A 13,223-nucleotide genomic window follows, 5' to 3' on the forward strand; every position below is an offset into this window, starting at 1 on the left:
AATGCGATGTGCATTGCAAGGGTATCGTGCGAGACTCATAAAATACTTAGTCGATGATGGCTGTAGATGTGTGCGACCAGGAACCATTTTGCAGCCAATATTTGGGTTCCCATCTGTTCACCTACCCATTTTTCATGACGCCAAATATGATTTCCGAGGATGTCTCAACCCTCGAGCAAGTAAAAAAAAGACTGGCTCCACGCGCTGGTACGCAATTTCGAATCGGGCCCCCGTTTATGCCCACTGTCTCCATGTGTTCCTTGGTAACAGACTCGGGAAGGAAGGTCGAGCCCATCATCATGGCCAGAAGCGATCGAGGTTTCGAAAAAGAGAATGAAGAGTGGATAGCATATAGGAGAAACTACTTTTCTTTAGTGGCAGCCTTTTACTTCCAAAACGAGTCTCTCGAAGCGTGCAGCGATAATTGCTTTTATTGCATAGATAAGCTGGGCGTCAAGCATACAGTGTCGTATTTCAAGATCGGGATATATGATGTGTGTCCTGACACTGGAGAATTAACAAACACACTTGTTCAACACACCTCCAAACGTGACAAAGGTCCTCAATTTGATCCACCGGTGTACAACGCAGTGCTTGGGATTCTCCCACTGCACGATTTCATGAAGCTGATCTCTAACATCAGAAACATGAGCCGTCTCCACGAATGCCACAAGAAATTTTTTTTGACAGACCTCAAGAGGCAATCGGTCGGCAAAGGCATTTTAGGCAACTATCCAGCTGCTGAGTCTATTGCTCGAGTGGCTAGGTATGAACGGATGCAATTTTCAAAGAGCTCAAGCCAGTTGAGCGGGGTTAACAGAGCGTTGAAGCTTGTGGTGAGACTCATGTGTGTGATTGAAAATGGAGAGTCAATTCTAGTAGCGGCTGCAGAGACACCTACTCTTACAATAAGGGGACGTTCGCCTATGCTGTATATCCACAAGAGCCTTGCAGACAGCTCATTTGATAAGGAGAACTTGGTGAGCTCTTCTTGCAAAAAAAGGTCTGAAAAGTCTGAGAGACCATCTTATATGGGTCGCAAGCTCCCATTAAGACCTCCCAACAAAAATACGAACTTGGATAATCTGCCAATTCGTATCACGATTAAAGACATGATATCGTCACCTTATGAGAGTCTGACACCGAAAAAGAAGGAATACATGGTATCTTTTAAGATCACGCCCTGGAAGTTACACATTGACAATTCTTTGCACCACTTGGTCCCACACGATCCAGCGAAGGTCTCACTAGATATACCTGGAAGCCCCATGACAAGCATGCCAACTACACCTGTTGATACGTTTGAAGATGTCTCTAGAGGAGTAAGCCCTCCAGCTTCAATACACTCTGATCCCATGGTCCACGATAGACAGGTTAAGTTGGTCAATGCTTTGAAGGAGTACAAGCAAGTGAGTAGCCAAATGATCAAGTTAGACCCTGCTCACAGCTGTGAGCTCGACTTGCCTGTGCCATTGACTGGAGTGTGCTTTGCTACAGAGACGACCAGCATTCCTAGGATTGAGCGAAGCAGCTTTTACAGGCTGCCTCCACAGACTTTGGGGCAGCCCATAGTGCACTGTAAGCATGGCTGCAAAATGAGAGTCACACGAGAAATGGAAGAGTTCCTGGAACAAATCAAAAGAGATCCCGACATATGCCTGCCAACCACGACTTTTTTCGATGAGAATTCTGATTCAAGTCTCTTGAGATTCCGCAACCTGCTTTCCCGTATCAAATCACAGGTAATTCATCTGCCCCCCACATCTTGCGACCACGCACTGACCACGCTCACCCAGTTTAGCACCACTGCCGTCGAAGAGTCACTTTGGTGATAAAAATTGGAGAGTTATCTGATTATTACGGCATGGAAGCTCAATCATAATTTTGCGCTTTGTTTCTGCCTTCCTACTTGCTGATGGTGTTGGTGGGTCGTTCCACTACCGAATTGGTACAGCGTTAAACAGCTTACAACTTCAAGCTCACATCAGGCTCACTCTGACCACAGGCTCCTAGCATGCTCTTTTTTAGTTTCTTCAAGACTTTGGTGGACCAGGAGATTATCTTGGAGTTGAAAAACGACATCGAGATCAAGGGTACCTTGCGTTCTGTCGACCAGTACTTGAACTTGAAGTTAGACAATGTCTCGACTGTGAACGAGAACAAGTACCCCCACTTGAAAGCCGTGAAGAACTTGTTTGTGAGAGGTTCCACGGTGCGTTACGTCCATATGAGTGCTAGCGCTGTCGATTGCACGTTGCTACAAGATGCGTCTAGAAGAGGTATGTCGAAATCTCTTGAACGTTAAGGAGACATCTTTACTAACAAAATAGAGGCCATGGCTCAGGCTGGCAAATAAAAGAATAATGTGTGGTGGATGAATGAACCACTTCACGTGTACATTAATTTCTGTACTATCTAAATATACATAAAAATGGGAACCGCTCAGCTAAGGTTTAGCTATATTTCACTTGTGACTTGACTGTTGGCCCAGTGCTTGGCCTGGCTCTTTACTCAACCTTTCGAAGCACCGAGCTCTGGTATGACCTGACCGGTTACAGTACGAGCACGTCCGTTTCTGCTTGCCGTGCTGCTTCTTGGATTGTCGTGAAGAGGCCGTTGGTGCTTTCGCTATGTTATCCAGTAGTGCTGGGTCGGTATGCGAGTCAGTTACGTTGTTATCACTTGCACTTAACGCCAGTATCGCAGCAGAGAGGTCATCCACTTGCGCTGCTTTCTGTTGTGCAACAGCACGAGGCACCAAAATATAGTCACACCCTTCTTGCAAGCTGTAAATGATATTCAGGCAATTCGAGCATCGTAGTTCCTGGTCAATAACATCTGTAACTTCCTTATCGCTTTCTTCCCCTTTCAGCAAGAACATCTCGAGAGGAACAACTTTATTGATGTACGCATCTAGTACTCGTAGTTTGACCTCATACTCTTTCTTCAACCTATCTAGTTCCTTTGACTTTTGTGTGATAGCTGCTGCGAGCTCCCCGACGGTTTTCAGCACCTCAAATACCAGCATATGGACTTGATCTAGCACTTCTTGAAGGCTTGAATCTGGTTCATCAGGGAAGCTGATGAAGGGCTTCTCCATGCACACCTGCCCCATACAACTGAAAAATGGCATCTGATACTCTATAAGGGTCTCAATTCAATTATTGAGCCTTCCAAACATACTTTTTAAGCTGAAATAGTCACAGCGCATGAGTGATTTTGACTTTTGCTTGCCTTCCAACGATGTGGATTGGTAAAACATTTAAAACTGCGACTAGGAGCTCCATATTGCTTCCCTGTGATCTGCAGGGCGTACTTCAACTCTTGCACTAAATTTGAATAAAGAAAGTGATTTTTTCGTTGAGAAGCGTTTGAACTAAGGGTTAAATTTACCTGTACTGTATTTAAACTTTATCATTTTTCGTGCTGTGATGGCGTTTGGCAGAATCGCACTGCTTGTGTACTTCGCAATTTGGACTACATTGAAAGTGTCCGGTTCGATCCCCGCGGTCGAGGATGTGGTTATTCGAGTAATCAATATTCCTATCCTCAGTAATGAGTAGCACTATCACTGGAGGGAAGATAATTCAGCACAGTAGGCTACCCGTGGCGGAGGCGAAGCGGATGGCACATTCTTTGGCATTGGTTCAGGTTGTTAAGTATCTGGTGTGGAGACTCCAATTTGATTTCTTTTTTAAATATTACTGTCTTCTATTCGTTCTAGTATACAATCTACTTGATGATGTTATTCGTCCTTGACCTTCATGCCCCGGTTTCTTCTCAACTTGTTGACAAAAGTGTCCTCTATCGTACGTCTTTCATTCATCAAAAACACTAGAAGGCAAGTGAAACAAATGCATGCACTGATGAAAAATTCTTGAAAGGAAGTGGTGTGAGAGCCGAGAAGCTGGGATTGAAGAACGTAAGCAAAGACAGAATAGCCTATAGGCGATGCCGTTCTGCGGAAAAGAGTGGCGAGGGAAGTCTTGACGCTATGCTTCCGAGCAAAACGAACGTAGGTGAAGGAACAGTAAATGATCCTAAGTGTCATGGAAGTTATATTGGCGACAATCAAGCCAGTAAGACCCCATCCCCATTGTTTGACCAGAACAATCAGCACAAGAAAGGAGATGAACGTCAGGAATAGCATGAATAATGAGTAAACCTTGATTTGCCTGTCGCTCAATATGCTGGTCTGGAAAGCCTCAAGGATACCGTTGAACGCCATAAATGGGAGGTACAAAATGTATTGCGGGAACAAGGCAAACAACTCTGAGCTCCTCCATGCCGCACTTCGTCCAAGTAAGATCCGAAGAAGAAATTCCCCATTGAAGGTGCCGCCCAAAAGTAAAAGGATGCTAAAATACATGTAAAACGCTAGGAGATTCTCCATGGTAGTGAAAGCTGTTTTAGCCGAGGGTGTTTCAGCAGCAAACACTTTTGTAAACAGATTTCTAAGCATTTCCTCCACAGGTAAGAACACTATGCGAGCTATCATAGACCCGTAATTGCTGATCACAGCGTATGTTCCTTGTTGCGAGACATCAAAAAGGTACCCCATCATGATTTTGTCTCCCTCTGTCAATACAAGTTTAAAGAGCATTTGGAAAAATAAAGTGAAGTATAGTTTGGTAAGACTCGGATCAAAAAGAAAGACTTTCTTATTCTCGGTCACCTTTGCAGGTCTGGACACACGGAAGTTGAAACGACGCATATACCCTACCACTGTGACCAAAGCATATGCCAACTGGCCCAAAAGAAAAGACAAAACAGCCCAACCTCTTTGGTTATCAGAGATATAGCTTTTACTCCATGTCACACAAGCAAAGGTGACGAAGCACTTTGCAAACACTGCAATGCTCTCGATGGTAGATCTCGCTTCAAAGTCTAAAGCGTACTGGGTCAATGCATACAACGGCTCCACTGCCAATTCTAGCATTATCAGGATCACAAGCAAAAGTATTCCCCACGATCGGAGAGGTACGAAAAAGGATGTGTTCAACACATTTGTGTCCTTGACAATATAGTACCCACCAATGCATAGCGGAACGCTTATGGATAAGGGCACGTATGCAAAATTAACAATTTTTTGCCGGATGACTCCCTCAGAACTACCTGTTGCTCTTTGAATGGTCAATCTTTCAGATTCTCGACAGAAAAAGAGGGCAAAAGACACGTAGAACTCGAAAACAGCCACTACCCCCATCACCTCAGGCGAGATGCTTCCCACAAGCAACTGATTGGAGACAAAAGTAAGGAGTTTGGTTAGTAGCTGGCCGAGAATTAGAAAGGTTGCTCCCCAGGCCAGAGGACCCGCAGCAGCCGCCATAGTATATACGATGCTGTCAAGTCTAGTGTGCCTCTATTATTTAGACTGTGCAGTAAATCGAGTAATAATAGTGAGACCAGTCTGGGGGAAGAAACGGGCGTGCGCACCTCAAAGTATCCGAAGTAAAGACCTCCACATCGTTGACTCGCTTCCTACGTCACATTAAGCCAGTCACAGCGTAGCTAATCGTCATACCGGGCCCAGGCGAGAAACATAAGCTACAGTCACCCAAACTTATACTACTGCTGAGCCCTCAAGATTTGACATTTTTTCGGGCCACATAAAACGACTATTGACCTTTCATGAGTTTTAGTATCACCAAAGAAGAGGCTGACAATGCTGCGTCTAACAGTCCGGATATCGAGCTAAGAGAACAGGACCGTTGGCTCCCCATAGCCAACGTGGCCAGGCTCATGAAGTACACGTTACCAGCCACAGCGAAAGTCAGCAAGGACGCCAAAGAATGCATGCAAGAGTGTGTTTCAGAATTTATTTCATTTATAACAAGTGAGGCCAGCGACAAGTGTCTCAGGGACAAGAGGAAAACGATCAACGGCGAAGATATACTATACTCAATGCATGATCTAGGATTTGAAAACTATGCTGAGGTGCTCAAAATTTATTTGGCCAAGTATCGAGAGCAGCAGGCGCTAAAACAAGAGCGTGGAGAAACCAAGGTTTCTAAAAAACTGGCGAAGAAAAGGGAAGCTCTGCTACAAGAAGAAGTCAACGTCAAGGCCGAAGATACGCCGACTCACAACGAGTTTGCGGACCACAACGGTCCCAATTCCCACGAGGCTGACGGCCAAAATGTTGATCAGACAGTTCACGAGCAGCACCAAAACCATATATCCTCGCTAGGGTATGAAGGTCAAGAGAAACACGGACATTCCCCAGATTATTTCCAACAATACAATGCTGAAGAAAATGGATCCCATAACGGGCCAGATCACAACGACATGAACTTGAAGGATGATCTCAATGTCGAGGTGAATCTAGATCAGGATCACAATATAGATGAGGACCATAACATAGCTCTTGAGGATGAAAGATATAGTGGCTTCATCAATGGTCAAGAAGAAGGCGACTTGCCCAACTCGAACAGAGAGCACTCAAAATCACACAGCCAATCTGACAATGGGAATGTCGATGATTTGAGTAAGTTGGCTGCACATGAAGATTTGGACCTTTCAATGGCTGACCGTGATTACTATTAAGCTGAACCTATTTAATTGGCTATATTTTCTTGCGACATACAGGGCAAGTGGGTGATAGCTCAAGCCATCGAAGTAAACAGTCAAGATGAAAGCCGTGACCGCACGGCTGCACTCTTCTGACGTTTGTCACAGGGGTCATAGCAAGATCCTCGTAGCAAATAATACATTTATGCTTGAGGGTAGCCTTTGTTGGCTTCTGAAGTCTTTGTATCATAAGCTCCTTCTTGCGAAAGTTGACAAGATTTCTCGTTTTGATCACTGCAACTTTTAAGCTGTCATAGGATGAAGGAATAGTGTGGATGGGAAAAGTGTAATAATACATGAAAATTAAAGTGAAGATGCAAGACATGACGAAACGGAGGACATTTAAGATGAATTCTGCCACAAACATAATTCGTAGTTTGCGCTTTTTAAAAGCCTCCAGGTTCTGGGGACCCTTTTTAGACTCTATCAGGTTAAGAATAAACTGTAGAAGTGTGACAAAGGTCAAAGGCGACTGGTTTATGATTTCGAATCCAAAAATTGTCACCAAGACGTTTTCACTCAGATGATTCTTCATGATTATGTCCTGAAAATACTGAAATATGAGAAGCCCCTCAATTAATAATATAAGAAGAATGCCCAGAACAAGTCGTAGCTGGATATGTCTTCCAGTAAATGTGGCTTGGATCACCTCCGGGTTGCAATATAGCGTATGGACCCTATCTGAAGTCAAATAATGGAAATACTTTACGAGCAACACGCAAAAAAATAGTAGGGCATACTTTAACACTTCCTTCTGGATATCAAAAAAGCTCGATGTGGTATTATAGAAGACAAGTAGACCAAACACGAATTCCCAAGCGGTGTAACCAGCCTTATTCTTTAGAATCCTCACCTCACTGGCGGTCAATTTACCAAAGATAGCCCATTTTACAAAGTTGGCGAACACAAAGACAGCTATCACGACAAAGTGGGTGAACTTGAACTTGAATGAGTAAGTGGCGTTGACAAAATCACTTAGTCTCCCACCTCCATAGTTCTTATGATAAAGCGCTAGAGCAGCGCCAAGCGACCCCAACACTGTTTTTCGGGATGCGTGGAGATTTGGCATCTATGGGACATAAAGACGAGGAGCAGCAGGAAGATGTGAAGTAGTTGATGGTTTTCGCGATAAATGCGAGAAAGATAAGAAGGCTGAAGAGTTTGCACTTATCAGACCGTTTACATAAGAATAAGGATGCTCAGAGAGTCAGATCAATTCGAATTAAATTGAATCCCTTGAAACTGGTATTCAGCATTCGGCGTTTCACCGTGGTCCTCAACGTGCCACTTGCTGAGTATCGCAGACTGCGCCTCTGGAGTCTGGGGTAACCGAGGAACTCAAGCAACAATCGATCAAGAGGACTATAAATCAACCGTAGTCATTTCATTCGTATATATTTTATATCATATTGGGTCAATCATATGCTTGAAATATTCGGATAATAATAGCTCTGTCACTTGCCACGGAAGTGTGCCAGGAAACTTTGCGCAACCAATGAGGCGATGATCTTCACTTGCAGCAGCCAAGAAGAAGACCACTTCAGAGGATGAGAAGTTGGGATGGTGGTCTTGGGAGGCTGCTACTCTACCAAGTTGATTCTCGGTGCTCAAATGAAAAATGCAGAAAATTTGTAGATATAACTGTGTGGTGTTGTTTACTGAAAGTGCTCGCAGCCACTTTGCAACCAGTGCCAGCAGTCAAACGGGATTCTTACACTATGATTTCCTTCCACTTCTTTCTCATAGCGAGAGAAAGATAATTGATTTCAGTTGAACTTGGAGCTCTACCAGTTTTTGGTCTTAATTTACAGACGTCGCTTGCTAGTGTAAACATATGGGAGGAGGCAGGCTCTGCAGTTAGTTAGATTTGAATAAAGCTTGAAATTGACCTTAACACGAGGTGGCTTACATAAGTTGACTTGGATTCTCCTTACTGACGCACAATTGCACGTTGAGCAGTATCTACAGATGTGGTCGCTTTCCTCACCTCTAGTAGTGACGTCTGCGAAACAATAGAAGAGGAGTTTAAGTCTTTGTCCTTGGCTCCTCATATAGATTGCATCGCGGAGTTTGCAGCCATTTGTAGTTACCGAGACAGGATAACGTTTCAATGCAAATCAGGATAATATGTCTGATGAAATTCGAAATCGTCCTTTTTGAGACCCCCAGAAGCGTTCTTATCTCTCGTATACAATTCGGTTTCCCCTGATATTGTCTACTTTTATCAGCTTGCGTGGGCGATGCCCTTCCCTGCCTGAGTCGCAGTTTTTGCGATTTTTCAGCTGTATGCGAAGACGACTTTTGCAACTGCTAGCTACCATGGGCAAGAGAAATTTCAAGACTGGTAAAGGCTTCACCAAGAGAGACAAAAAAGAAACTAATGGCAACGGCCAGTGGACAGACGTGAAAAGGGAAAACGAAAAGTGGGAAAACTACTACAAGTCCTCTGGGCTCATTCCAGACGATGAGTGGGACACTTTCAAAGAACACTGCCAAAGGGATTTGCCGTTGACGTTCAGAATCACAGGCTCTAGAAAGCACGCATTGGAAGTGAACCAGAAATTCATAGACGACCATGTCTCTAAACTTCAGGATGAGGAGTTTGAGGGCCAGAAGCTCGCTCCAAAAAACATTGAGTTCTACCCAGCCAAGTTGGGATGGCAGCTTGATGTGCCCAAATCCGTGATAAGAAAAAACGCTCAGTTTGCTGATACACAAAGGTTTTTGGTGCTAGAGACCGTGGTGGGCAACATCTCGAGACAAGAGGCTGTTTCTATGATTCCTCCTCTTCTTATGGATGTGAAGCCTCATCACGCGGTTTTGGATATGTGTGCTGCTCCAGGATCGAAGACAGCTCAATTGGTCGAGGCCTTGCATGCTAACGATGAGCAGGAATTGGCATCGGGCTTTGTTATTGCTAACGACTCTGACTACAAGAGATCCCACATGTTAGTGCACCAGGTCAAGAGACTCAACTCGCCAAATTTTTTGGTGGTGAACCACGACGCGCTGATGTTTCCTAGAATTAATATCGATGGTCAAATCGTCAAGTTTGATAGAATCTTGTGTGATGTGCCTTGCTCCGGTGATGGTACCATGAGAAAGAACGTCAATATATGGAAGGATTTCACTGTGGGCAATGGATTGGGATTGCACTCTTTGCAAGTGAACATTTTGAACAGAGGTTTGCAGTTGTTGAAACCTGGTGGACGTCTTGTGTACTCTACATGCTCCATGTCTCCAATCGAGAACGAAGCTGTTGTTGCTGAAGCGATGAGAAAGTGGAATGACACCGTGAAGATAAAGGATTGCTCTGAGGAGTTGCCTGGTCTTAAGAGACGTCCAGGTGTCAGCAATTGGAAAGTCTACGGTAAAGACATGAATGTACGTGAGAAAGGCGATGAGTCTGTGCCTGCCAGTGCATTCCCACCATCTGAGGAGGAGGCTAAGCAATTCCACTTAGACCGTTGCATCAGAGTTTACCCACATTTGCAAAATACTGGTGGATTTTTCATAACAGTATTCGAAAAGGAGGGTACCGACAATCAAAAGGGTGCTAAAAGAGCGGCCTCTACCGAGGCTGAGGTGGATTCCAAGAAACAAAAGATTGAGCCTAGCGCTGAAGCTCCACAGAAAAAGCAGAAGGCTCCACGAATTGCCAATGAAGAGCCGTTTGTTTTTCTCGACCCCGAGAATGATCAGTTGAAGCTGTGCTGGGAATTTTACGGGATCAACGATAAGTTTCCTAAAAACACTGCGTTGGTCAGAAACGCCATGGGGGAACCAGCTCGTGTAATCTACTACGTGAGCCCATCAATTGCAAGCATTTTGAAGATCGAAGAACAAAAATTGAAACTTGTTCACGCCGGTATTAAGATGTTCACCGTTCAAAGAAACGATAGCAGTAACTGTCCTTGGAGAGTACAAAGCGAATCCTTGCATACGCTCAAGAACTTCTTGAGTGGCTCCAGAAGCTTGTTCTGTAATACAAATATCTTGCAGGTTCTTCTTCAGGAAGCCTTCCTTAAGATCGAGACACTCAGAGAGACCGGCCTTGATAATGAGTTCTGCGATAAGCTAGAAGGCATCAGCGAAGGATGCTTGTTTTTGACAGTCAAAAGAGAAGGGCTAGAGGATGCTATTTTCCCATTGTGGAAGGGTAGATCCAACGTTAACTTGATGGTAAACAAGCAGGACACTCAGGAGTTACTCATGAGACTCTTTAACATCGCAACGTCTGCTAAGGATGAGGGAAAGGAAAAGAAGCACCAGAAAGAAATCGAGTCGAAGAGAAGCTCTGAGCAACCTGAGGAGATGAAGGAAGAAAGCAACAACAAGAGCAAAGACGCGGAAACCGAGGCTTGATTGGGATGTGTGTTAGAGAGTTGTATGTTTAACATTGTATAGGCATGGTCATTCTCGTTACTTGTATAAAGTTATCAATCGTCAACGGGTTCAGAATTCTCTGAACTCGAGCTACCTGAGTCCGAGCTGGAGCTAGAGGTATCACTTGATTCTTCAGACGAAGACTCATTCGATTCATCTGGAAGATCAGCTTTGGTTGTGTTGTGAGGCACTATTTTTTGAGATACCTCGGCATTTGAAACGGAGGATGAAGACGAATCCAGTTCCGAGCTTGAAATAGACGTAGCATCTGAAATAGTGCTGCCACCTACTCCGGATTCCAGTTCCGAAGTTTGAATCGCATGATGCTGGTCATTTTCTTCGTTTTCTTCGCTTTCACTTGTGACATCATGATCCTCATCGCTAGGCTCTAGATCTAGAGATATTATATCTGACTCCTCAGACTCAACGTCTTGGGTGTAATTTCCCAAAGCATCAAGCTCGTGCTGCTCATCCCTCGGTAGCATCTCGCCATCCATGTTCATCTCAGGCTCAGCAAACATTTTAGCAAAGTCGTCTGTCACAAGCTCGTCTGCCCACTGCTCCACAAGCATACCCAAACTGAGCAATGCTGTTTCGTCACAACTGTGTTCTTGTAGACCGCTATAACTGCTGTAGTAATGAAGGGCACGTAGTAGATCACTCAGCGGAAGGTTTTTGATTTCTTCCCTTCGAGGAGTTGGGATTTTCAAAGCCAGCGGCTTCACTGCTTCTAGTATATCGTCTGGTCCAATTGGGGTTCCTTTGTCTATGAAAATGTCCTCGTAATCAGAAGCCTCGGTGTCCACGATAATTTTCCTCTGCTTGTTCTTTGTGAAAGATGCCTCGTGGTGTTTGGACCGTAGCACGGCATCAGTGTCTATTTGAGCGTCTTTCACATACTTGTCATTGCAAGCATCAAAAACATTAGCACACCAGAGCTGTCTAAAGCTCGGTTTGTGCTTTTTCATAGTACTGGTGCATCTGAGCAGAGATGAACCTACTCCAGGTAGAGAAGCGCGAAACCAAAACACAAACAGCATAATACTACCACACATTGAATCTACAGCTATAACTATGGAGTTCTTAACTGAGGAGCACTATAGACTCAAAAGCAAACTCAGGGACCTTGATCATCAGGAGGAATTGAGAAAGTCTCTTATACGACTATGCGCATATAAGCTGGTCTGTCTCTCAAAGAAAGGTAAGGGAGGCGAGACATTAAAGCCGGTAGAGCCTGTTAACGCTAATGCACTTACAGAGAAGGTTCACGACTACGAGCGAAGAGTATCTGTTCTAAAACAACAGCTATCAACAAAGGAGAAAGTACACGAGGCCATGGTTGACGAGCTCAGGAACACGATAGCTGATTTGAACAGGCAGTTGGAGAGCCAGAGACAGACGGCTCCCTCAATCACTGGGGTCTCGAAGAGAAGCAGTCTGTTTCTTTCACCGCCAACTTCGGCTCGTCACTTCAAATCCATGCCCCAAGTACCTCAATTCACTGATCACAGTTTCTTCTCTCCAAATGACACAAAGCTGGTATTTAGTAAGCTGGTGTTCTCGCCTGTGCTTTCAAGGCCCAGTCTGGCGGCTTCAAGGGCTCCGCCATTGGGTTCAAAGGCAAAAATGCTCAGGGAGAGCCTAGCGTCGCTGGCACACGAGGATGTGTCTAAACTGCCGCTGGAACCTCCTCCAGCCAATGTATTCTCGTCGCCAGCTTCCTCAGCAGAAGCCACGCCCGTTAAACAGGGGCCTAATGGCGTTGATGTTAGCAACATTGAGGCTAACCTGACGGCAATCAACGACAACAGCACCGTTGACGAAGATGAGAGTTTCCGAAGCGCAAGCGCCGACTTGCTGAGTCGACAAATCGCAATCCCAGGAAAAAGCAGGAAGTCGAAGATCAGGCTTCTATCGTCCGAAGCCACGCGGGTGCCGCTGAATCACATCAAGAAAAGCTTACTTGTAGAGGATGAGGAGATCAACTCGCTTGATTTCTATAACGATGCTAATTTTGCCGAGGATAATCACTCTTCGCCCTTGAAACCTGCCAAGAGGCCTCGTGAGGAGTCTGAGGAGCCCGAGGAAACTCCCAGAAAGAAGCATGTTTTCAAGATATAAGGCGCTATTCACCCAAGTTACCTCAAGCTATGAAACACTCTCGAAGAGCATAATTAAAGCTGCTCAAAGGCTCCTCTTGAACCAAATCTGTTTTCATCGGGTGCACGCCCATCGCAAATATGTGTACTGTCACAACGGTGGCTGCG

General features: G+C 44.8%; 9 protein-coding genes across 9 annotated transcripts; 5 read left to right on the plus strand and 4 right to left on the minus strand. All coding sequences in view use genetic code 12, as the record gives it.

Annotated features, from left to right (window-relative positions):
* Window positions 1–251: 251 nt before the first annotated feature.
* Window positions 252–1,832, plus strand: CJI96_0004742 (uncharacterized protein; the record flags this gene model as incomplete). Its single annotated transcript, XM_029037498.2, has 1 exon — window positions 252–1,832. One exon carries the CDS (start codon window positions 252–254, stop codon window positions 1,830–1,832), a length of 1,581 nt encoding a protein of 526 aa, XP_028888554.2.
* Window positions 1,833–2,014: 182 nt separating this feature from the next.
* Window positions 2,015–2,356, plus strand: SNP3 (Sm-like protein LSM2; the record flags this gene model as incomplete). Its single annotated transcript, XM_029037497.1, has 2 exons — window positions 2,015–2,279; window positions 2,331–2,356. The coding sequence occupies 2 exons, from the start codon at window positions 2,015–2,017 to the stop codon at window positions 2,354–2,356; spliced, it is 291 nt and encodes a 96-aa protein (XP_028888553.1).
* A 108-nt stretch (window positions 2,357–2,464) lies between these two features.
* Window positions 2,465–3,100, minus strand: CJI96_0004744 (uncharacterized protein; the record flags this gene model as incomplete). Its single annotated transcript, XM_029037496.2, has 1 exon — window positions 2,465–3,100. The coding sequence occupies one exon, from the start codon at window positions 3,098–3,100 to the stop codon at window positions 2,465–2,467; it is 636 nt and encodes a 211-aa protein (XP_028888552.2).
* A 645-nt stretch (window positions 3,101–3,745) lies between these two features.
* CJI96_0004745 (glycolipid translocation protein) lies at window positions 3,746–4,939 on the minus strand (the record flags this gene model as incomplete). The annotated part of the gene is made up of 1 exon (XM_029037495.2): window positions 3,746–4,939. One exon carries the CDS (start codon window positions 4,937–4,939, stop codon window positions 3,746–3,748), a length of 1,194 nt encoding a protein of 397 aa, XP_028888551.2.
* A 692-nt stretch (window positions 4,940–5,631) lies between these two features.
* On the plus strand, window positions 5,632–6,546 carry HAP31 (Hap31p; the record flags this gene model as incomplete). The annotated part of the gene is made up of 1 exon (XM_029037494.2): window positions 5,632–6,546. The coding sequence occupies one exon, from the start codon at window positions 5,632–5,634 to the stop codon at window positions 6,544–6,546; it is 915 nt and encodes a 304-aa protein (XP_028888550.1).
* Window positions 6,547–6,565: 19 nt separating this feature from the next.
* On the minus strand, window positions 6,566–7,639 carry CJI96_0004747 (uncharacterized protein; the record flags this gene model as incomplete). The annotated part of the gene is made up of 1 exon (XM_029037493.2): window positions 6,566–7,639. One exon carries the CDS (start codon window positions 7,637–7,639, stop codon window positions 6,566–6,568), a length of 1,074 nt encoding a protein of 357 aa, XP_028888549.2.
* Window positions 7,640–8,889: 1,250 nt separating this feature from the next.
* CJI96_0004748 (tRNA (cytosine-C5-)-methyltransferase) lies at window positions 8,890–10,935 on the plus strand (the record flags this gene model as incomplete). The annotated part of the gene is made up of 1 exon (XM_029037492.2): window positions 8,890–10,935. One exon carries the CDS (start codon window positions 8,890–8,892, stop codon window positions 10,933–10,935), a length of 2,046 nt encoding a protein of 681 aa, XP_028888548.2.
* A 74-nt stretch (window positions 10,936–11,009) lies between these two features.
* CJI96_0004749 (uncharacterized protein) lies at window positions 11,010–11,924 on the minus strand (the record flags this gene model as incomplete). Its single annotated transcript, XM_029037491.2, has 1 exon — window positions 11,010–11,924. The coding sequence occupies one exon, from the start codon at window positions 11,922–11,924 to the stop codon at window positions 11,010–11,012; it is 915 nt and encodes a 304-aa protein (XP_028888547.2).
* A 106-nt stretch (window positions 11,925–12,030) lies between these two features.
* On the plus strand, window positions 12,031–13,077 carry CJI96_0004750 (uncharacterized protein; the record flags this gene model as incomplete). The annotated part of the gene is made up of 1 exon (XM_029037490.1): window positions 12,031–13,077. One exon carries the CDS (start codon window positions 12,031–12,033, stop codon window positions 13,075–13,077), a length of 1,047 nt encoding a protein of 348 aa, XP_028888546.1.
* Between the last annotated feature and the right edge of the window lie 146 nt (window positions 13,078–13,223).

The sequence above is a fragment of the Candidozyma auris genome, chromosome 6, assembly GCF_003013715.1.
Source record: "Candidozyma auris chromosome 6, complete sequence".
NCBI lineage: Eukaryota > Fungi > Ascomycota > Pichiomycetes > Serinales > Metschnikowiaceae > Candidozyma > Candidozyma auris.